Source organism: Zymoseptoria tritici, chromosome 7 (genome assembly GCF_000219625.1).
Source record: "Zymoseptoria tritici IPO323 chromosome 7, whole genome shotgun sequence".
Lineage (NCBI taxonomy): Eukaryota > Fungi > Ascomycota > Dothideomycetes > Mycosphaerellales > Mycosphaerellaceae > Zymoseptoria > Zymoseptoria tritici.
Window position 1 is genome coordinate 2596446 of NC_018212.1, and position 23433 is coordinate 2619878.

The following is a 23433-nucleotide window of genomic DNA, read 5'->3' on the forward strand; positions in this document are numbered from 1 at the left end:
GGCCAAAAGGAAGCTAAAAGACCAGAATCTAAGAACGGGTTCTCAGATTGCGCCCCACTTTTAAGGCTTGGCAAAGCCAAGCTAAACCCCAAGGCACAGCCTGTGACATTACCTCTCCGCCCCCCCCTCGCCTCTTAACAGGTCACAAGAGGGGGTACTGCACATCCTCTCCGGATGTGTAGATTAGAGTGCCTTAAAAGCGGCCCCTATGCAAGGCGAATGCGCACCGCATGTGAGCCGTAGCAGAAGCCACGACCCTTTTTGTTCTTAGATTATGTTAGGGTCCGGCCGGAAAGCTCCGGCTCGAACCGGCGACCTTTGGGTTCTAGGGTGGGGCGCTTTACTACTAGGCCAAAAGGAAGCTAAAAGACCAGAATCTGAGAACGGGTTCTCAGATTGCGCCCCACTTTTAAGGCTTGGCAAAGCCAAGCTGAACCCCAAGGCACAGCCTGTGACACCTATAGTATACCTTATATTAGTATACTAAGTCTACTATCTTACGGTTCTTATTAAGAGGGTTTAGATATCGTAATTAAATAGTAGTACTATATTAAGTTATAAACTCTCCTACCTACTACCGTCTTAGGGCTACCTTTATAATATTATAAACGAAGGTAAGGACTATTACTAGTATCGGTAGTATACCTCTACGTATTAGAGTATTAATATATTGTACGAGGGTACGCTCTTACTAGTATAAAAGAATTATATTGTTTTTATCGAATTTAGCTCGCGAATTAGTTACTCTACGAAACCGCTTAGATAATATCGTATAGTATACGCTATAATCTCGCGCTACTTTTAAAATATTCAGCTTGCTTCCCTCTCTTAGCTCCTATAGCGCCAAGTCTATTAGAGTTGTAGTTGTTGTTAATTAATTCGTTACAAAGTGTACTATATTATGAATTTTAACGTTCTTGAAATTCGAGCTGTGTACGTAACCGACCGTGCGCACGAGCGACCTTTCTCCTATCGTATCCCTGCAATGGATGGCGTGCTGGCATGGCGGAAAACACGCCATCTCTCAACATCGACGACGGCGTCCATATGAACCGCCCTTTACCACCCGAGCATCTCTTCCAACGACGATGTTGCCCTCCCATCCCATCCTGTCCTGTCCTGTTTCCCGCATCCCTCCCTCCCGGCCCTTACCCATCGCGCCATGGCCACCGATTCGTCCTCCCGATCGGCGTCCCGCTCCCGATTCCGAGACTGGGATGCCATCTTTCTTCCCGACCTCTCTCCTACTCCCACCACCGTAGCATTCGAAGGAAAACTGCCGAAGCCGAATGCCATGGTCCCCGTACCCACGGTTGCTTCTGCCGTACTGTCAACCATCACACTCCCATGGCGCGTCGGCCAGCGCTTGTTCCGGCGAACCCATGAAACTCCCCGAAAGCCCATTTTTTCTCTCTTCGTACGTCCCGGCGAGATGGTCTTGGTGGCGAGCGCCGAGCCGGCCGAGTGTACACAATTGCTGCGCGCTATTGTCCGGCACGTGTCGTATCCCGGGGTTGCCGTCTTCTGCAGCGCCGACGATGTCCATCCGCACGTGCTAACGGTGGAGCAGCTTCTGCGCTTCCGGTTGCGCGCGCGGGCCGTACGCTCACCCAGCGCCGAGGACGACGCTGTCGAGCTTCTCCTACGTCTCTTCCGCATCGAGTCGATTCGCAATACCCTCATCGGCAACGCCGTCGTGCGCGGCATCTCCGGCGGCGAGCGCCGTCGACTGTCCGTGGCCGAAGCGCTCCTCAGCGGCGCCAACGTCCTCTGTTTCGACGACTTGACCCGCGGGCTCGATGCGGCCATCGCGCTGCACTGCGTGCAGTGCCTTCGCTCCGTCGCCGACGCCTATCGCCTGACCATCTTCGCCAGCCTCTCGGCCGCCTCCGACACCATCTATGCCACCTTCGACCAGCTCGTGGCCATTCGCGATGGGCACCAAGTCTTCGGCGGGCCGCCCACCGCAGTCCGCCCCTGTGGGGATGATGCGCAGACCCAGCCTGCTCCACCTCTCGCATCGTACTTTGACCATCTGCACGCCCGCATCGCTCCGCGTGCATCGTCGCCCACCGCCCACGATATGGCCGACGCTTTTCGGCGGTCGGCGCACTACGCAGACACGGCTGTTTGCCTGGCTACGTATCTCGCCGAAGAACAAGCATCGTCTGGGAGTTCGAATCAATCGCCTCGGCATCACCAAAAACGACATGCCATGAACAGAAAAGTCGTAGCCTTGCTGCAACGCCAGATGTTGCTCGCATGGAAAGATCGCTTCGCCTTGACCGTTTCGTGGATCCTGTTTCTCGTCCTCGGATGTACGATCGGCCTGGCTTGCTTTCAGCTCCAGCGCACTGGAGCAGGCGCGCAAGCGCGTGGTGGTCTCCTGTACACATGCGTCCTCGGCATCGCCGTCTCGGCGCAGGTGGAAGTGGCGAAGACCACTCTGGGCCGGCCGTTGCTTCGCAAAGTCTTTGCCTACCGATTCGAGAGACCCGCTGCCTTCTGGACCGCGCAAATCGCCGTCGACACTATGCTCGAAAGCATGCGCGTCTTCATCTTCGCCATCTGCGTCTACTTCCTGACGGCTCTCCACCGCACCGCCCCTGCTTTTCTCTACTTCCTGGCAGTGCTCCTTCTTTTGTACATGTGCAACGTACTGATGAACCGCGCCATTGGATGTATGTGCCGCAGTTTTGACAGTGCCATTCGGACCGCCACGTTCGTCTTCGTCTTCTACATGATCACCGCGGGCTACATCGTGTCGCAAGCAACGCAGCCGTCCTGGCTCAAATGGACATACTACTTGAATCCTTTGGCTCTCGCCTTTTCTGCCTTGATGATGTGAGTCTTTCTTTCACCTCCTCCCGCCACTCTGACTCACCAGGCCCTGACCTCACCCATTTTCAGGAATGAATTCGAGCACATTACAATCGACTGCCAAAGCAGCGTCTTATCCTTCCCTCCCACTCGACCGCTACCGGTCAACGCTTTGCAGAGCGGCGTGACATGCGGTCTTGCTACCTCCGCAGATCGTACATTCCTCGTGGCGGGCGGAACATACTTGCAACTAGACTTCGACTACGACACCCACGACAAGGTGAGAACTATCCTCAATCTGTTGGCCTTGGTGGGTCTGTTCTTCATCGCAAACCTTGCGCTAGCCGAGATATTGGATTGGGACTCTCCAGCGAGCAGCGTAATGGTGTCGGTCCCGAAGAACATCCAGCCTCCGCAACAGACCAGGACAGCGTGCATGACCGCTTTCGTCCCTACCCCTCCAACCTCAGAGTTTGTCCAGTCTCCAGCAGCATGGACTCGTGGGGTGTCCCGTCTGACCTTCTGCCGACTTCGCTACGACATTGCCACGGAAAGGGGCCAGCAATCGAGACGACTCCTCGACGAAGTGACTGGTGTCCTAGAATCTGGCCAGTTACTGGCCGTCATGGGCGCTTCAGGCGCAGGTAAGACCACCCTGCTCAACCTGCTCAGCGGTCGCGAACATTCGGGAGTCCGAGGTGGGACAGTCAGCGCATGCACTTCTCGGGGTCTCCCGCCGACGATCGGATACGCTGAGCAGGTGGATATTCACGAACCCAAGTCTACGGTCCGCGAAGCCATGTTGTTTTCCGCGTGCCTTCGGCAGCCGAAGCACGTGTCTTTTGCCGAGAAAAGGGCCTGGGTAGATCATTTGATCCCTCTGCTGGAGCTCACTCCTATCCAGAATGCCATCATTGGTGTGGTGGGATCGGGCTCAGAGTTGTCCGCCCGCGACCGCAAACGGACCACCATCGCCGTGGAACTGGCAGCGAAGCCGGATATTCTGTTCCTGGACGAGCCTACCACCGGGCTGGGCAGCGAGGGTGCACTCGCCATTGCGCGCTTACTACGGAAACTGGCAGACCACGGTCAAGCAATCGCGTGCAGTATCCATCAGCCCAGCGCGAGTACGCTCGAAAATTTCGATCAGGTCTTATTCTTGCACAATGGGAAGATGGTATACTTTGGTCCATTGGGATCCGGACTCTGCCGCCCAGCGGAATACATAGCACGGCAGACGTGCTCCTCCTGCCCCGTAGGCCGCGATCCTGTTGAATGGATGACTACCCAAGTGATCGGGAGCTCGCCAGCTCACCATGAGACGTGGAGTGATGCTTGGGCCAGCTCAGAAGAGGCAGACATGCTCCAAGCCAGTCTGAAACCCACATCATATTCCGAAACCTCGCGAGCGGAATCCATGCGAGGCCATCCATGTCAGGCATCCGTCTGGTACCAGATTCACCAACTCACCCTTCGAAATAGTACAGCACTTTGGCGAACGCCCGAATATGGATTTTCTCGGTTCATCAACCATGTCGCCCTTGCCGTCACCATCCGGATCGTTTTACCCCATGCCGGCCACTCAATCCGTGACATGGTCCACAGGGTGCTGGCGCTTTGGCAGACCACCATGCTCCCAGCCTTTATCCTCACCACGGTGGAATATCGTTTCCATGCTTCACGACGCCTCTCTCTGCGGGAAAGTGCCACATCCACCTACAGCAACACCGCACTTGCAGTCTCAGCCATGCTCGTCGAGATACCATATTGCTTCTTGTGCACTGCTGGTTTTGTGCTTCCGCTCTTCTCTCTCGTCGGCCCGCTGGTTCTCTCGCAAGTCACGTATTTCGCCCTGGCCGTGTTTCTGGTGCAGATCTTCTGCGTGACGTTGGCACAGGCCATCGCTACCCTCTCACCGTACGAACGTATTTCGACCCTGTTCAACACGCCGAGTATCACGGTCTTCGCTCTATTTTGCGGCATCTCCGTTCCTCGCTCCGAACTTCCCGGCTTTCTGCGCAATTGGCTTTACTATCTCAATCCGTGGGTATCTTGTGGTGTTTGTTGCGAGGTGGGGACCGAAATGCTGAAAGTCACACTTACAGGTACACCTGGCTCATGAGCGGGCTCCTCACGAATTCCATCCATGGTTTCAACGTCCAGTGCGCAGGAAATGAGCTCACGGATATCACTGTTCCCCTTCCTCAGACGTGCCAACAGGCCATGTCTCTACTCTCCACCTTGCACGATCCAGGTTACATAGCCGGCAACACCTCGGAGGTCTGTCACTATTGCCCATTGACCACCGGAGACCGTTACTCCGAGTCTCTCGGGCTCAGTTACGCCCAGAGATGGAAGTATTTGGGTGTATTGTAAGCTCATCGCTTCTTGGAGACGTTCAGTCTATTTTTTTGCTGACAGCACAGCTCCGTGTTTTGCGTGAGCAATGTAGGCTTGATCCTTCTTGCCCAACAATTTCGACGTCGATGAGAGACTAGGAGCAGAGACGACGAGAACCTTTCAAATTCTGTCTGGCAGCGGAGGACGAAGAACAAAACAGATCAAAGCTACAACGGACGCTAGCAGTTCACCCACTCGCGATCGGACTCTCAGTTGGTTCTGCGCGACAATGATTTTCCTACCTTGCCTAGTACCAGATCAGTCAGTCTTGATGGCATGGAGGACTCCGCTACCATCCTGCTCAGTTCTGTCGAGGAGGGAGAAGCGTCAAACGGAGAAGAATAAACCTGCTCACTGAGTTGTCACCGCTGTCTCGGGGAAGCACCGACTGGGCTACTACCGTAGCGACATTCGCCTTCTTGTCGCGTAACAGGAAAGGCTTGGGTCACGTGTGGAAAGCGGCAAGCACTTCCACTTCAGTGCCACAGGTAGCCAGCCTTATTCACGACAATTTTCAGGCTATCAAAATCCACGTTAACCGGTGCTGGTTCAGTCTGCACCACATGTGCTGTCGGGTCACGGCCACACGTTGATTTCGGGGGATCCCACCTCCTTTCTGGGCGAATCTTTGCACGCTTGGCTCATCCGTGACATCGACGAGCCATTGCGGCCGCCAATGCACCCCCAGCTGTCGCGGAAACTGACGGCAGTTGCCAGGCCCAGTCCCTTGGATGCACTACTGATGAAGACGGCTGGAACGGTGATATCGAACCGCCGAGGATTGGTGAAATCGCAGGGGGCGTGGTGGATGACAGCTTGGGCTGCTCGTGGATGTGGATTCCGATCGATAATGCGTTGTCAACATGGTGAAGGAAGATGGGCAATGTCTCGCTGTCATCAGGGGTCCGTTCGGCCAGCAGTACAATGGCGCAACATGCGTTGAGCTTTGCAAATCGCTGCTCCCTGCCATGCGACGTGTTCAAACTCCTAGTATGCAAGAGGCTCAGGGGAGCTACATGCTTGATTGAAGAAAGCTCACCACTGCGTTATTGTTGCTCCGATCTGTACACATGCATGATGGATACGAATCACATCGCCAGGGACGCTCAGTGTACCCGGTAATCATCTGCATCGTGCCCATCAGGCTAGAATAACCCCCTGTACATATCAAATGCGTGTTGTGCCATTGTTGGTTTAGAACTATATCACATCATCGGCAGGGGATAGGTCCTGCTAAAAATGACCAGGAAGTCCCACCGACACTCATGGATAGCTGAGCGTACCAAATGCACGTATGATGCCTTCGTAGGGATCAATCGCACAGCAGTGACACCTCTGTAGGGAACGATCGCACAACAATGACACCTCTGTAGGGAACGATCGCACAGCAATGACACCTCTGTAGGGAACGATCGCACAACACTCCCCGGAAAGATACAATGCCAGGAATACGTATGATGCCTTCGTGAGGAGCAATCGTGCTATCGTGCTACAAAGCTCGCAAGGTTTATTGGATTTGGATTCACCACGAATGTGGATTGAGAACATCCACAGGCCGCAGAATGAACATGATGTCACATGTCTTGTAGTAATCATGGGCTTCTTCGGAATCATTGGATGTCATGGTAGTCCTACTTGAGCACACCTTTACCGGCATCCGTCCCGCAACACTCGCGACTTGGGTAGATGGCGGAGACTGGGACTTGATCCATAGATGGGCACGCTGTCTCATCTGGAACCATCCGGAATCCTCCAACAGTTCGAGACATTCCATAGTCAACAATGGCTTTCCACATCTCGACCTTTGACTACTCCAACCCAGACTGGGCCGTGCCTCTTGCCGTTTCAATCTTCTTCTTCTACATCGCCTGGCCTGTTTTGTACAATCTCGTTCTCAGCCCAGTGGCCAGCATTCCGGGTCCAAAGCTTGCGGGCCTGACGCGATGGGTGGAAACATACCACGAGTGCTTCAACAAGCAGGGAGGACGCTTTCAGTGGGCGTATCGACAATGGCACGACTTCTACGGACCGATCATCCGCATTGCCCCCAACGAGATTCATATCCGTGACTCGGACTTTTACGACAAACTCTACTCTCACAAGCCCCAGGACAAGACCCATCGACTCCATAATCGATTCGATTCGAAAACTTCCATCTTCGATACAACGCATCATCAGCTCCACGCAAAACGTCGTGCCGTCCTGGAGGGCTTCTTCTCCAGGAAGCGTATCTCTGAGCAGACTCCAGAGATGCAAGTACACCTCGATCGGTTGTGCCAGATTATACGGAACCAGTACCTTGGGACGGGTGCGATCCTTTCTACAGAGGATATGTGGAGTTGTTGGACGTCAGACATCATCGCCGCATACTCGTTCGGCGACGATGACAATTTGATTGGTTTGCCGGGCTTCAAGTCGCCGCTGAGGGATTCTCTGAACGAACTTCTCGAGCCAATGCACTGGATCGTACAGTTTCCGATCCTGAAGCGTATCTTGTTCAGTCTTCCTCAGTGGTTTGTGCTGATCATCAACCCGTCTATCCGACCAGTGATCGCCATGAAGAATGGCGTTCTCCGCCGGATCCAAGATGTCAGGAACAGCGTCCGTCAATCCCCCGATGGCGACCACGCCGACACCATATTTGGAACCATCATAACGTCCGACCTGCCAACATCTGAGGGATCCAATGAGCGCCTCAAGGATGAAGGGATCGGGCTGCTGGGAGCGGGGACTGAAACAACGATGCGGACGCTTTCGCTCGCTCTATATTATCTCTGCGAACAACCAGCGGCGAAAGCCAAACTCTTGGCCGAGCTGAAGGAAGCAATTCCCGACCCGAACGTCATCCCACATTGGGACGTATTGGCGAAGCTTCCCTACCTTGCAGCATGTCTGAGTGAAGGTACGTCTATTTAACGTCCAGCCCATGAAGTGCACCACAACCTGACTCTTGTTCCAGCGATGCGTTTGTCGTACGGTGCCTCTCAGCGTCTGATACGAGTTTTCGATCAGCCCGTCATGTACGGACAGTATGTGATACCCGCTGGGATTGAAGTCGGCATGGACATCTGGGACGTTTGTCACGACGAGTCGAAATTCCCGCAAAGCCATGAATACCGCCCAGAAAGGTGGCTGGAGGATGAGCAGTTGTCGCGATATCTCGTGGTTTTCGGCCGGGGCCCGCGCTCTTGCATTGGGCGTCAGCTCGCGTATGCGGAATCATGCCTCGGACTGGCCACATTCGTGAGACGATTCGACTACGAGCTGTACCGCACGACACGTGTGAATGTTGCCTTTGAGCGTGACAGGCTGGCACCACGGCCGTTCAAAGGTACGCCTGGGATCCGGATGAGGATCACCGGGGCCCACGAATAATCTATGCAAGAGTCATTGTACTCCACGCTTCTTTGATGGAATCTGGTGCATGTGCTATGAGCATGATGTTCCCCAGATACTGTGGTATGGTTTGTCCGTGGCCGCTCAATCATGGCTGTTACGAGAAGCAACGCTATATGGGTGACGGACAGAGGTAACAACGTCGGACACGTATCGGAGTTTGCGAATTGGGGACTGTATGTACCGGAGTCGAATCGACCAATTCCAAACACCATCTTTCTATGTACGGATCAGACATGCTTGATCCATCTCACGGACGTTCGTCGCCTCGTTCTTCCAACACACGTGGCAAGGTAGAATTGTTGTTCGTTCCACTAGTCATTGTTCCACTCGTCATTGTTCCATTCGTCATCGTTTCCTTGACTGTGACTACCGGTCAACAGTCTGCCTGTCCTGCTTCCTTCCCCTCTGCTCGATTGCTCGACCTGTAGCGGTCGCATCGGTTTCATCTCTCTTTGGGCGTGTTCCCCTCCTGTTTCTCGCCAAGCACGATGTCCGTTGTATGTAGCAACACCACGAGGACGTGGTGAATGGGAGAGGGGGCATGTGTGACGGACCAGCTCCATTCTTTAGCCACTTTATCGAAATTCTTCAGTCCTTGAACGTGTCTCTTATTGAGCCGTGACACTCGTTCTCCGTAGAAAAAAAGAAGTTCTAGTTTCGCTCGCCCGGATATCAAATCAAATCAAATCTAACCGAGCTATCTCATTCCTATTTTAACTCATTTGCAAGTTCCTGCTGTCTAAGTGCGTTTACTAGCCGTCGAGTGAATATCTGGACCTTCTGGTAGTCGTCTGCGTAGCAATCCCAAATACGCATATCGTCTATACTTCCAGGATCAAAACCAGGTACAAGAAGCCCTTGGCTTCCTGATCTCTGTAGTGGTGGTCCGACAACCAAAGCACGGCCTGAAATACGTTCATCGGCCACCAATCGCGTTGCAGCCTCGACTACATCATGCATTTCCGCCAGCTTGGTGCCCTCGAGCAGCGGCTTAATATGAGGCGCTACCATAGCACTGTCCACAAAGTACGGACACAAAAGCGTGACCCGTATTCCAGACAGGAAACTCGTCGCCCTCAAAGCCCGGAAGATACCCAGAACAGCGTGTTTGGATCCAGTATATTGAGGTCTTCCTACCACTGGTGTCAGAGAGGCCACGGAGCCGACGAGTAGCAAGTGACGGTCTCGCGATGTACGAGTCGTGCCTACTGGAGGCTTCGGCGAGCATGGCGTCGATCCCGGATTGTGCGCCAAATAGTAGGACGCGAGATGAACAGTGTACAGCAGGCCGACGTAGTTGGTCATTGTGGTGCTGATATCCGGAGGAGCATGTGGCCTGGGCAATTCTCTGTTTGGAAGTCCCAAGACGTCCGGTCCTCCAGCACCAGCGTTGGCGATAACCGCATCAATCCCGCCGTGGAGGCTGAGCCTGGCGGCTTCTTGGAATAGATTGACTTGTGACTCCCACTGAACGATATCGCACTCGACAAAAAAGGCGACATGGTCCCTCTGAAACTCCTGTCGTAGCTCGGCGACGAGTTGCGAGCCTTTCTCGGCATCGCGATCCCCAATAACCAGAGTTGCTCCAGCCTTGGCCCACCGACGAACGAAATTGGACCCGAGAGCTCCGGCACCGCCGGTGATGAGGACATGTCGGCCGTTGAGCCAGTCATCCGAGAACGACTCCGAAAGATCCAGATGTTCTGACAAATTGATCACGCTCTCAAAGGATGTGTTGGTGTCGGCCATTTCACGAAGCGGGAAAGGGACCTTGACTGATTTCGACAGAGGCAACAAGCACTTCACAGTAGGCTGCCGAAGAAGAAGGTTCTACTTATTGTCGAAGCATTTCTATCGGCTGTAAGCTGTTGGTCGAATGGCGTGCTTACTGGGATGCTGAGTGTGATTGCTAGAAATAGTTATTCTATGGCAGTGCCGGAAATCGTGATCAAAGCTAATGAACAAGGTGCCCTCGGCTGCCTCCTGCGACACTCGACGTGCAATAGAGTATCATATCACTGCAGGCTACGATCCTCCTCCGCTCCAACTGACTCCATAATGAAATCGAGCTGCATCTGACACAGCGCGTCGAAGCCGTCGCCGGTCAAAACGTCCATGTGATTCCTGCCGGGGGCTATGTGTACCTTTTTCGGACATTGCAAGCTCTCTGTCATGGCCATCTGCTCCTCGAATGGGGATAGGGTGTCAAGCTCAGGAATGATGACGAGTGTCGGGGTTTCCAGACGCGCAATGAGCGAGAGCGGACTCCAAGTCAGGATCTTGTAGTATGACTGGACGGTGAGGCGATTCTCATAGTTGACGGCACCCAATGACTTGAGCGTGCGCATGTACTCTGCCTCTGAGGATTTGACGCCGTTGGACATGCCTCCGGGACTTTCGAAATTGATATCCAGTATCGGCAGGTAGTATGGGTCGTTGCCGGCCATCTGGGACTCCCGATCCTGCATCGATTTGGCGAGGGCGGCCCTGTATCTGGTCCAGTCACGATCAAATTTCAGATTCGGGCACACTGCAACGACCGCTTTCGCTCGATGGTCGAGCGCTGCCGCGCAAAGCGCCGCAGCCCCAGCGAATGACTGTCCCCAGAATACGATCTGCGTGGAGTCGACGATAGGCTGGCCTTTCAGGAAGGTCAGAGCATCGGAGTAGTCGGAAATCTGCTTGTGTGGATCGATTTCATTCCGAGGAGAGCCTTCACTCTCGCCGAGATTGCGCGGATCGTACGCAAAGGCGGTGATGCCTGCCTTTTGCAGGTATTGGGCGACATCTGGCACGAACATTTCCTTCACGCATCCCATCTTGAACCATCTTGTCAGCCAGAGCACAGTTTCAACGGTGGAGTGTTCAACCTTACTCCTGGGTTGATGATGACGGCAGGGCCGCGCTGTGCTGCGGGATAAAGATTTCCGCACAGTTGCAAGCCATCCATCGTCCGGAAGGAGATCTTCTCCACCGAGAAACGGGTGCCATTTGCATCCGACATTTCGATGGTCACTGTAAAGTCCTGACCGTTCTTTTTGATGAACGATGAATGGAATGGGGTGAGATGCGAAACTTGCCTGTCCGCTATATGGAACCGGAAGGTAACCAGCGAGAGCAGCTCTTCAAGGACCCGAAGATATCGCCAGCGCAATTCTGGTATCAAACCGCCCTGCAGGTCGGATCCATACGCGAGACTGGGTAGCTCTGGCGTGACCAACGGCCAGTAACACAAGCTGGTGCCATCCTTGCCTGGTTGGCGGCGTGGACCTGAGAACGGCCGACGCAGATCTGAGACTTCTGGAAATGACTTGCACGGAAGCTAGAAAGCTCGAATCCGGTGTCAGATAGTCGGCCAGTGAGAAGTCAGAGAACACTATAAAGTTTTTATAACTTAGCCGGCCTGTGAGACCATTGTATCTATCTCTTGCTAACACTTAGTAAAGCAGATGCCGCTACTAGTAGTGTCGGTATTAAAGTCGGTGTCGGTAAGCGTAATAGCGAACGTTTAGAGCTACTAAGGTTTAGTACACCGGCGTAAACGAAGGGTTCGTAGCTTATTGTACGTAGTATAATATAAAGCCTATTTTGCCGAGCGGTGCTTAAAGAGTTAGCCCGAAGGGCTAAGACGCATTCGGTATAGCACCGGCTCCGGCCGAAAGTTTAGGGTCTAAATATAACGATACTTAGCGTTATTTACTTTACTATTATTCTAATTATAGCCCAGATGTTATTTGGAGCTTGAGGTTTTCTTATTTGGAGCTTATAACGTCAGGATTTCAACTTGATCCTCACTTTCCCCTCGACGGCGATAACACTACAACTACCTTAGTAAGCGCAGTAAAACATTGTAGAGGTTGCAAGGGAATATTATGCGAGCAAGCTCGTATAATTAATATGTATATAAGTAGTGTAGTAGAGGTAGTAGAAGGAAAATCTAGGCTAGGAAGTCCTTAGAACGCCGGCGTAGATCTCTTACTTGCGCAAACGGCTACTCTTATAGTAAGATCTGTCGATTGCCGGTGTATTTAGTAATTCTCGGTAAGCTAATAAGAGCGCGAGAAACTCCTTTAGTTTTACTAACTAAAGGGGTCGTAGTAGTAGAGGTAGTTTATGCGTTAAAAAGCTCGCGGCTGTAGTAAACGCTATAGCTAGAGGTTAGGTAGCTCCTGTTAACTAGGCTACTAAGGCGCGTTCTACTACTAATATTAGTAAGGATTGTGCTGTTAAGTCCTATATTGTTAGAGCGGCTAGTAGTAGTAGAGTCGTTAGCTAGAGGGCGGCGGTATCTGCTAGCTCTAAGGCTAGTATTATTAGCTATAGCTATAGCTATAGCTATAGCCGTAGCTAAGGTAATAGCCGTAGTAATATAGCTGCGGCGGTGCTATAAGTGTTGCGGCTAGTTAAGACCTTACCGCCGCCGCTACTCGTTTAGCTATAAGATCCTTATTTAGCACTGCCGCTAGCTTGTTGCTATACGGTCTATTGCTATAGTAGTGCTCTATACATTGCGTGCTAGCCTTTACGTAGCTACATTGCCGCTTCTAAGGATTGTAGCCGCCCTTGCTACTATAGTTACAGCCGAGTCGTTAGCTTAGTATTAGCAGACGTTGTAATAGATTGCTAGGCTCCTCGTTGCGGCGGCGGTTGTGCAATGCTATAGCCTCGTTCTCGGTCTGTTGCGTAAGCCGCTCCGGTCTAGTTATCTTACGCTTAAGGCTCTATAGACTATATTGTTACTAGTCTAGCTTACGTTTATTAGTGCGAACGAGGGGATTATATATCGTCGTCGCTATAATCTTAGGGGGCAGTTAGCTACTAGGGAAGATCTACGCCTTCTCGAATACACTAGCATCTAGCGTAAGCGGTTAGTTGTTAGCCTAGCCTTTAAGATATAGCCCTAGCTCGTATAAACATAGTATGCTAGTCTTAGCTCTAAAGGTATAAGTGCACACCGGCGGCTCGTCTATCTTCTTATGCTACTTCTACTTTATAATCTGCTCGTTCGTTATCTTTAGAGCGTCCTTATGCACTACGTTAACTACCCTACTCTAGAAGGGCTTGCCTCTAAACTAAGTAGATGTACGACCCTTAACCTTTATAGACGCCTTATAACGGTTAATAAGGTGCTCGTAATATAGCTCTATAGTGTTAAAGAGGCTAAAGATGTCCTTGCGCGTAGACTTAAGCTATGCCTTTAGACCGCCGTGTATACCTTTATATAGTAAGGTTGTTGTAATGCCGTAGCTATAGATCTTCTTCGTCTACGCCTTTATATAGAACTTCTTCTCTTACGACTACTACTAAGTTAGTAGATACACGTTACAGAGGTAGAGCTATATCCTCTTCTCGTCCGGTGTTAGTAGCGTTTCCTTATCCGTAAAGGAGTCTATAAGGGGCTTCTTAGCGCTAGCCCTATAAACGTTACACTATAATTCGAAGTCGTCCGGTGTTGTAGTATTAAGGCAAGCTCTATATCCCTTAAGCTATTCCTTAGTAACCTTCTTACGTACAGTCGATAGCTTCTTACTAGGGGCTCTAGGTGTAATATTAACGCTAAACTTCGCATTAGCGTTGCTCTTAACAGCAACGTTTATATGCTATATATAGAGCCGGTATAGCACATAAGGGAAGACTGCCTTAAATAACTTCTATATCTGCCGGTCGCGGTTATATATTATATACGACGGCTCGTTAATGCTATTCTTATCTAAGCAACGCTTAATCTACTACTATGCCTACAAGAAGCTAGCCTCGGTCTCGTCCGGCATAAGGACGTAGAGCACTAGTAGGTAGATGCCGGTGCGTATACGTATAACAACTACTATAAGAGGCATGCTATATAGGTTAGTTTTGTAGGTACAATCTACAAGCTAGACGTCGCTGTTATCCTTAAATATCTGTAGTAGCTCTAGATTGCACTATACTAGTCTAGTAAGGTTTTTAGCTCGATCCTTTAAAGGCTCGCCGTACTAATAACCCTCGTCGTCGAGCGTCTTTAATACCCTCTTAACTAGCGTAAGGCTATCTAGCTGCTCTAACCGTAGTAAATACTATGCGTTATATATGTCTCGTAGTAGCTATAGAGTCGTCCGGTTACTACTAAACTGCTTCTTACACTAGTAGCGGCACTCCTTTATAGATATACTAGCCTTACGTACATTTCTAAGGAACTTAAGTATCTTAGGTCTACAACTAGCGCGGCGATGTAATAGTAGTGCAATAGCATAACTAGAGGCGTAGTTATAGCAAGGCTATTTACCGAGTAATATCTTCTACTTATTAGACGACGCCCTTACTACTATTACCGCTATAGTGTAGCTACTCTTCTTTAAGGAGGTGTTGCGCATAACAGCGATTCTACGGGCATCTAATTCCTTCCTTCTTTTAACTATAGTCTCGTTACTCTTACCCTTCGCATAGACGAACCGCTAACTAACAACAATATCCCCCTTTAGGTATAGACCGCTCGGTCGAATAGGCTCCTAGCCTGTCTCCTTGCCGTACTATAAGAGCTATTCTTTAGTAGCGTCTTATAAAGGAAAACGTAGACCTTCGACATCCGGTAGAGCAATAGTATTAAAATAAGATATATAGTAACCGGCGTAACTACTACCGCCGTACGAGAAGGCGCTCTTATTAACGAAGATCCGCGCGGCGATAGCTCTATTACTTCTTCTATTAATAACACCGGCCGCTCTATCGATATTAACACTAATACCGTTGTAATCTTACTAGCTAACCGCGCGGTAGAATCCCCTTAAACGCCTTCGTTCCTTACGCTCCTCGCGCTCCTTTAACACCTCCTCTTTCTCCTAAGGCTCTAGGCTATCGAACTTGTCCTACGGCATGTTACTATCGTCCTTATCCTTATCCTCGTCCTTATTAAGAAACGCGCGTTCGTAGGTAGACGGCGGCGCGGCGGTAGTAGCTATAGCGGCGGAGCTAGCGGTAGCGGCGGATATAGCGGAAACAATAGGAGGCATAGTATACTACGGCGACGACGAGGGCACGGGAGAGTGATTAGAAACTGTCCATTATTACTGCAAAAACAGGTAAGGAACGCGACACGCGTGGATACGAGTCCCGAGCACGTGACCTCCTTAAGCTCCAAATAAGAAAACCTCAAACTCCAAATAACACTTGGGAATTATAGTAGCCTTTCTTTTCTATAGTATACGTACTAGTTATAAAAGAAAAGGAAGTATAATATAGAAAAAGTTAATAATAAGAAGAAATCTAAATAAGAAATCTAAACTTCTCCTCTATCTTATAATGTTTTTAATTCTATAAGTAACTACTACTACTACCTCCGACTCCGCCGCTACTACTATAGATAGCCCTTCCTCCTACTTCTTACTATTACGAGCTATAAGTAATTTAATCTAGTAACCTTATTATATACGGAGACTAACCTTTATATAGAAGAGACGATAAGACGCGGCGCTACTATATTTACTACTCTATAAGTTATTAGTCCTTTATTTTCTAAACTAGTACTATAGCTTATAAAAGAAATAAAACTAATATCTAATACCTACGCCTACTTATATCGTTCGTAGGAATTACTTAGTCGGACCGAGCGCGGATAGAGATTTAGTTTTCGAGAGGGCTATAGAGTTTTTAGAGCTTAGCTAGAGGTTTTCTAAGCTTCCTCTATATTTAAATATATATAGAAAACCTATAGCTAGTCGAGGAAAACCTCGTAGCTTAAGAGAAAACCTCGAATAGTAATAAATACTAGGAATTTACTAGTAAAAATAAGAACTCGAGGTTTTTAAAAGAGCTACGAAGTTTTAAAGGCTTAGCTAGAGGTTTTCTTAGCTTCCTTTATATCTAATAGTATAGGGAAAACTTATAGCTAGTTAAGGAAAACCTCCTAGCTTAAGAGAAAACCTCGAATAGTAATAAATACTAGGAATTTACTAGTAAAAATAAGAACTTAAGGTTTTTAAAAAAGCTACGAAGTTTTAAAGGCTTAGCTAGAGGTTTTCCTAACTTCCTTTATATCTAATAGTATAGGGAAAACTTATAGCTAGTCGAGAAAAACCTCCTAGCTTAAGAGAAAACCTTAAATAGTAATAAATACTAGGAATTTACTAGTAAAAATAAGAACTCGAGGTTTTTAAAAGAGCTATAAAGTTTTAAAAGCTTAGCTAGAGGTTTTCTTAGCTTCCTCTATATCTAATAGTATAGGGAAAACTTATAGCTAGTCGAGGAAAACCTTCTAGCTTAAGAGAAAATCTTAAATAGTAATAAATACTATAAATTTACTAGTAAAATAAAGACTTAGAGGTTTTCTTAAGAGCTACGGAGGTTTTAGAGCTTAGCTAAGGGTTTTCCTAGCTTAGGGTTAGCGTTAGGGTTAGGGGTTCATTGTACTTGTTTATATAGGCTAGTCTACCTTTGCACCTGATCTGAACTAAAGCCCCATCCAAGCCCTTGCTCCCGGCTCTTTTGGCCGTCTTTAGAGGGGAGGAAACAGACCTACGCTCCTACGTAAAGCGCCTCGCGATGCACGGCACCGCAGCTACTCCTAGCCTAACTACGTTTTACAGTGTCCTTTTTACTATCTCCCGAGTTAACTAAACCGCTAAAAAGAGAGACTACCGATAGGCTAGTCCGCATCCTAACGCAAAATATCGCTCCGGCAATCGCTTACTATCGATCGTACCTTAGGTTTCCAAACCTCCTAGGTGACGGACAAGGTGTGCGTCTCCTCATCCGCCCGAAACTATAACCCCGTCTCGTTAAGGGGGAATATCCCGCTTTAAGACCGTCCGGTAGAGCTCTGTCCTCCCTCCGTCCGGCGTATCTACTGTCGGAGACATTCGATTCCGATCGAGCCGCTTGCACACTAGTCTACAAGTGCTTCCCGAACGGTTCGGGGAGAGCCGTCTTCCCTTCGGCTAGAATTCCTCCTCTAGCGATCGTCGTCGTCTACTCCTCTCCCCTACTACGCCGTCGCCTTCGCTTTCCTCCAAGCCTCCTACTGCTCTCCAGAGGTACTAGTTTTCTTCCTCCCGCTCCCCGGCTTTAAGAGGAAGCAGCCGTAGATCTAGGGTACATGCCTTACATCTACTGCTAGGCCTTCCGGATAGAGTTAATCGTCTAGTGCGGAGCTAGTCCGGGCCTCGCTAGTCGCCTACGTCTCCTACGTCGTAGCGCAGCCTTTTAACGTCCTACCGATCGGACGCCTACTTTTATCTCGAGGGAAGAGACTCCTTTTCGATAGGGTAAACGCCTAATTTATCCTCGAGGGATGATCTCCGCTTTTACGTCCCGGGTCGACGGAGCTACTTTACGTCCTACTTATCGGACGGAGCTACTTTACGTCCTACTTATCGGACGGAGCTACTTTACGTCCTACTTATCGGACGGAGCCACTTTACATCCTACTCATCGGACGGAGCCTTTTAACGTCCTACTTAGGACAGTGTGCACTAGGTCTGTGCCGCCGCTTCCTCCGCTTCTTCCTTCGTAGCTTCCTCCTTCGTAATCTTCGTCGAGATTCGCTCGAGGATCTCGTTAGCTCGCTCCTAGCATCCTATATTTAGAAGGAAGTCTACCTCGGTAAACTTCGTGTTCGTAGTGCCCATTTTCTTATGCATCTTCTGCTTCGCCCGTCGTTCCTTCCTCGAGAGCCAGCTCGTCCTATTTTCCTAGTAGTAAGTCTCGTATCCTCGGATAAATTTGCTCGTACAGACGTAGAAACTATAGGTATAGAAGGTTCTACGCCGATACTAGAGGAAGCGCTTCTAGAAGGACTACGGCGCCTTTAAAAAGTAATCGGCTCCTCGTAAGTCCTGCTTTAGGCGGCTTTCTTCCGGTATAATCCAGGTTAGGCTCCACTTCTTAGCCTCTTCGGCTATATCTTCCTCTCTCTCCTAGCGTAGGAACCGCTAGATAGAACGGCGGTCTTCGCTAAGGCTTCGGTCGCGAGGCTAGGACTCGGGTGTCTTACGGTACTTCTCGTAGAGCTTATCCTCCGTTAAGCGCCGGAAGAACGCTTTAGGTTTCTAGATTAGTAATCCCAACTTCCGTAGCGGACTTTCTTCCGGAGCGTACTTCTTTACGACCTAAAAGCTAGTTTTTAGTGCCTTAAATCGCGAGGGTAGGGCGGAGATTCCTAGGAGATTACGAGTAAAGTAAGGGTTAGAAGCATAACCCGAGATCTACTTCGTTAGCTTCGTAACGTCCTTAGTCGTCTCGTCCTAGAACTTAGGAGAGTCCTCGGCAAACGCCGCGAGGAGAGGCGCGCTATACTCGAACATCGGTGCGAGATACTGCTGATAGACTCGCAGGCGATGCGCGAAGCCCTAACCGTCCGCGTCGAAGGTTAGGAAGTCGCTTCGTTTCCCGGCCTATTCGAGCCGGCTCTTAAGGTGCCTCCTTAAGTCAATCCCTCGCGCCGTTATAAGAAATCCGAGGTAGGTATATACCTCTCTCCTCGGTACCTCTGTACTAAAGAGGTAGATCGCCTCCTACGAAGACGCCGGCGCTAGATAGGCGCATTTTTTAATGTTTAGGGCGATATAGTTAGCGGAGGACTAGCGCTCGAGGATCTGGATTAGTATACGTACCTCGTCTAAGTCGCTAGCGAGGAGAACACTATTATCGGCGAAGAACAGCGCACGAGGAATCGGCAGCGCCGCGGGCATTACGTCGGAAGAGCCGGCTAGGGCGAGTATCTTAGGTCGATTTAAGTCCTCGAGCAAGCTATCGATAAAGATGTTAAATAGATAGGGCGAGAGGGGTAAGCCCTGTAGAACTCCCCTCGTCCGCGGAAACTACTGAGAAGCCATACAATCCGAAACGATAAAGGACTAGACGTCGAAAAAGCAGAGGCTCGTAATTAGAGCTAGCATATTCTCCGGACATCTCCGCCGGCGTAGAACGTCTGCGAGTAGTACATGATCTACGACGTTAAAGGCGGCTTGAAAATCGAGGAACACGGCGTATATAATCCGGCTCGATTCGAGGAGGGCGTAGACGACCGCGGCGTTCGTTATGGTAGAGTAGTAACTTCGAAATCCCGCCTAGTTAGGATGTATCCTCGCCTATGTCCTACTATTAAAGCGCTAGAGGAGTAGGCGCTTAAAGACCTTTCGAAACATCGTTACTAGCGAGATCGGACGAACGTTATTAGCGTCCTTTGCCGGCATCGTACTATCCTCCCGTCGGGTCTTGTCCTTAACGACTAGACAGACGATAGTTTCGTTCTAGCTCCGTAGCGTCTTACTATTCCGGAGATAGGAATTGTAGAGGGCGGCTAGGATCCGGAGGAAGCTCGTCGTCGCGAGGGTTTTCATTAGACAGATATATACCCTATCGTTTCCGCAGGCCTTCGTAGCATCCTAGTAGGTAAGCTCCTATATTATCTCGTCGATCGAGAAGGAGAGCGAGGCGGATCGATCGTCGATAGGAAACATCTCCTATACTAGGAGGGTCGCCGTCGAGACGAATCGACCGGCAAATCCCTCCATTACCTTGTCGATTGCCGTTATCCCTCTTGCCTTCCCCGCTAGGGTCGGCACTAGCGGTGTATTCTCGTTCGCGCGGCGCTACGCTCTCTTATAGAGACGGACCGTCTTGAGCGTCCCGCTATCGGCATCCGGATTCGGCTTCGCTATCGCCTTAAGACGCTAGTCCTTCTTCTTCTTACTACGGCGGCGTAGCTGCTTTAGCTTACGAGTAGCGTCGTTATTATCCTCGGCTCGCTTTCGCTTCGGGTCTGTTATCGCCTTTCGAGGCCCGTCGTTCTTCTCTCTACCTCTATTCTTCTTCTCTCCCTCTCGATCCTTCTTCTCTCCGCCTTAATCCTTCTTCTCTCCGTCTCTATTCTTCTTCTCTCCGCCTCTATCCTTCTTCTCTCTGTCTCTATTCTTCTTCTCTCCGCCTCCGTTACTTATATCCTCCGCCTTTCGTCTACCTAGAGGACGATTTCGATAACGCGTAGAGGCGAGTCCTAGCACGGCTTCGCTTACCTACTAGCAGAGCGATACGATTTCCGCATTCCGCTTGTCTACATCGGCGCTTATATAGTATAGATGCCGTCGATGCCGCGCCCTTCTCTCCTAGCTATAGTAGAGCGCCTGCGCCGTATCGTCGTCGTTTAGCTAGCTTATCGTATAGCGTCGAAGTTAATACAGCACGGCTAATCTACCTAGAGTACCTATAGTCGGGTCTAGCTAGAGGTAGAGCTAGTAGACATAGTCGGTATTTATCTTCTCCGTTAGTCGCGGTAGAGCTAGCGTCGCATACGGCAGCGTCCGGCGGACAAAGCAGTAGTTAGTCGTTAGTTGTTTCTTACATACGGCGTCCGCAATCGTAATCGGCTCCTAGATCGGTATTAGATAGGTTATCGCAGAGTCCTCGATCTATTGCGAGACGACCTTCCGTCTCGGAAGCAGCGACGCCTTCCCGCTCTAGAGAGACATCTTACTAAAGCGGACGTTAATATCTCCGAGAACGACATCCGAGCCGGCAACCGCCTCGAGCATAGACCGGACCTCATCCGGCTTCTGCTTAGGGGGAAAGTAGACTCCGCTAATCGTTCCCCGGTCCGTTAGTAGGGTTATAGCGTCCGTCCTAATGATCTACGCCTCGCCGGTAAGCTAACTTCGCGCGCGTACTGTCCCTATTACTAGAATCCTATAGCCTAAGCGACCCTTTCTTAGCACCGTATCGGGCTTTACTGTAGTCGCAATTACGCGGTAATCCGCTTAGCGCTTCTTATGCTCGACGAACTAGGTCTCGACAATAAAGAGGTAGTCGAGGACGTCGTCGTTAATTAGCGCCGCTAGGATCGGCTACCTATTATCCCCTAAGCCCCGGATGTTAATATATCTAATCCTAGCATTCCTCCTAGTCTCGCGACCCGCGAGAGGACTCGCCTCCCCCAGATGCCTCTCGACTCTCTCTCTTAGAGGATACTCCTCGAGTCTCTCTCTTCGAGCCTAGGCTATCCTCCCGTCCCGCCGGCTCCTCTTCTAGCCCCTGCCGTATTAGCTCGGCTTTAAACTCGTCGAAGACGCTAGCACTCTTCGCCTTCTACTGTACTACTTGCCTTTTGAATTTGTTATCGGCTTCTCGATAGCGATTAACGAACTCGCGGACCTAATCCGTAGACGATCTCCTAGGAAGGTTTATAGAGCAGGGTTAGAGTGGTTTCCGCTTACGGTCCGCTAAAGGAGAGGTCGGTTTCGTTCGTAGCTTCGGCTCTACGGAGAGAATCCGGAAGGTCTTCGCTTTCGGGGAGGGCGTTACTAGTTCGGCACGCGCGGCTAGGTCCGCGATCTACGGCCTCTACCGTCCCGACGAAGAGAACGGAAAGGGAGTAAGCTCCTTCGCCTTTATAGGAAAGGGCGTGTCCGGAGAGGGTACGAGGGGAGGAGGGACGGATACCGTAGAAAAGGGCGAGAGAAGGTCGTAGTCCTTACTAGGAAAGAGGTCGTAGGGTTGCACCTTAGGAGGAACACTCTTCCCTCCGCGCTTCTCCTTGATAGAACGGTACGGAAGACTCTTCCTCCGCCGTCTCTCCTTAATCGACTCCGCTCGCGCGTCGTTCCGGCTAGGCGGTAGGGCTCCGTTCGTAGCAGGTCTCGATTCCTTCTAGTGTTCGCTCGCGCCGTCTTTAGGTCTAGGAGGGTCCGGAGGATCTTTACTCGAGTAATAAGGAGGACCTTCGTCCGAGCGATGAGGAGGACCTTCGCCTAGGGTATATAGGAGGCGGTTAACCGATCGCTTTGTCTCCTTCGCCGCGCGGATTAGGCAGGCCTCGGCGTATTTCTAAAAGAAGGGTATCTATATAATAGGCTTCGGTATAGGGTCGACTAGAATCGCGGAAGGGTCGGTCTCTAAGACGAGGACGGTAGGGACTATTAAGGGGATGTCGATAGAAGGCAGCCCGGTTAAAGGGATGTCGGTAGGGAGCCTCGTAGAAGGAATGTCTATAGAAGGAATGTCTGTAGAAGGAAGATTCGTCGACGGAATCTTCGTTAAAGGGATGCTCGTAGAAGGAAGATCTATAGAGACAATATCTAGGAACACGTCCTCCTTACGCCGGATCGTCTTCCTTAACCGACAATCCGCGGACGCAGTCTTAATCGAAGACTCGGACTCGAGTGCTCGCTTTGCTAGCGCGGTTACCGGCTCCTCTAGTCGATCTTTAATCTAGGTAACGAGCTAGGCCGTATCCTTACTACGGTTACGAAGCTAGTCTAGGATCGTTTGCGCTATAAGCGTAAGTCTCGACCGGCCGATTTCCGCGGTAACGCTCTTAATCTACGCCTTAATAGTACGCCTTTTGTTTGTACGACACTTCTTATACTCGAAGGTGCGGTAGTATCGTCCTTCCGTATCGGGATGTCTAGTCTTATTCCTTAGGACGCCAAAGTAGTCGATCTCGCCGCCGTACGGGATAATGCCCTTATAGAGCTCCCAGAGGGCGTCCGCAAAGGCCGTTAGACCTTCCTAGGGCCGTACTACGCTCGTCGACAGTTTGGATAACATCCGAAGGTTAGAGGGCAGAGAGGGCGACGCCGAGGGTAGAGGGGAGGAGGAAGCCACGAGGAACGTCGAGGGAGAGGTCGGCGAAGTAACGAGTTAGGATCGGTAGTAGGAGGCACTCGAAGGAGAGGGCAACCTAGGTAGAGAGTGCTTATAGATAGTTCGAAGTCTCTACCGTAGAGGAAAACTAAGGCTAAGAGCGTAAACGGATAGTAGCGAGGCTCTAGAGAGGAGGGAACACATCCGGCTCTTATAGGGCCGGGGTATAGTCGTCCTTCTTATAATCACGAGTAGGGTTAGCCT

At 50.5% G+C, this 23433-nt stretch overlaps 4 protein-coding genes across 4 annotated transcripts; 2 read left to right on the forward strand and 2 right to left on the reverse strand.

Annotated features, from left to right (window-relative positions):
- Positions 1-1162: 1162 nt before the first annotated feature.
- MgAtr3 (ABC transporter) lies at positions 1163-5364 on the forward strand (the record flags this gene model as incomplete). The annotated part of the gene is made up of 4 exons (XM_003850890.1): positions 1163-2844; positions 2911-4863; positions 4926-5192; positions 5247-5364. 4 exons carry the CDS (start codon positions 1163-1165, stop codon positions 5308-5310), a joined length of 3966 nt encoding a protein of 1321 aa, XP_003850938.1.
- Positions 5365-7002: 1638 nt separating this feature from the next.
- Positions 7003-8595, forward strand: CYP-10 (putative P450 monooxygenase; the record flags this gene model as incomplete). The annotated part of the gene is made up of 2 exons (XM_003850891.1): positions 7003-8122; positions 8180-8595. 2 exons carry the CDS (start codon positions 7003-7005, stop codon positions 8593-8595), a joined length of 1536 nt encoding a protein of 511 aa, XP_003850939.1.
- A 732-nt stretch (positions 8596-9327) lies between these two features.
- MYCGRDRAFT_44943 (uncharacterized protein) lies at positions 9328-10368 on the reverse strand (the record flags this gene model as incomplete). The annotated part of the gene is made up of 1 exon (XM_003850893.1): positions 9328-10368. The coding sequence occupies one exon, from the start codon at positions 10366-10368 to the stop codon at positions 9328-9330; it is 1041 nt and encodes a 346-aa protein (XP_003850941.1).
- A 266-nt stretch (positions 10369-10634) lies between these two features.
- On the reverse strand, positions 10635-11623 carry MYCGRDRAFT_44980 (uncharacterized protein; the record flags this gene model as incomplete). Its single annotated transcript, XM_003850892.1, has 2 exons — positions 10635-11438; positions 11495-11623. 2 exons carry the CDS (start codon positions 11621-11623, stop codon positions 10635-10637), a joined length of 933 nt encoding a protein of 310 aa, XP_003850940.1.
- Between the last annotated feature and the right edge of the window lie 11810 nt (positions 11624-23433).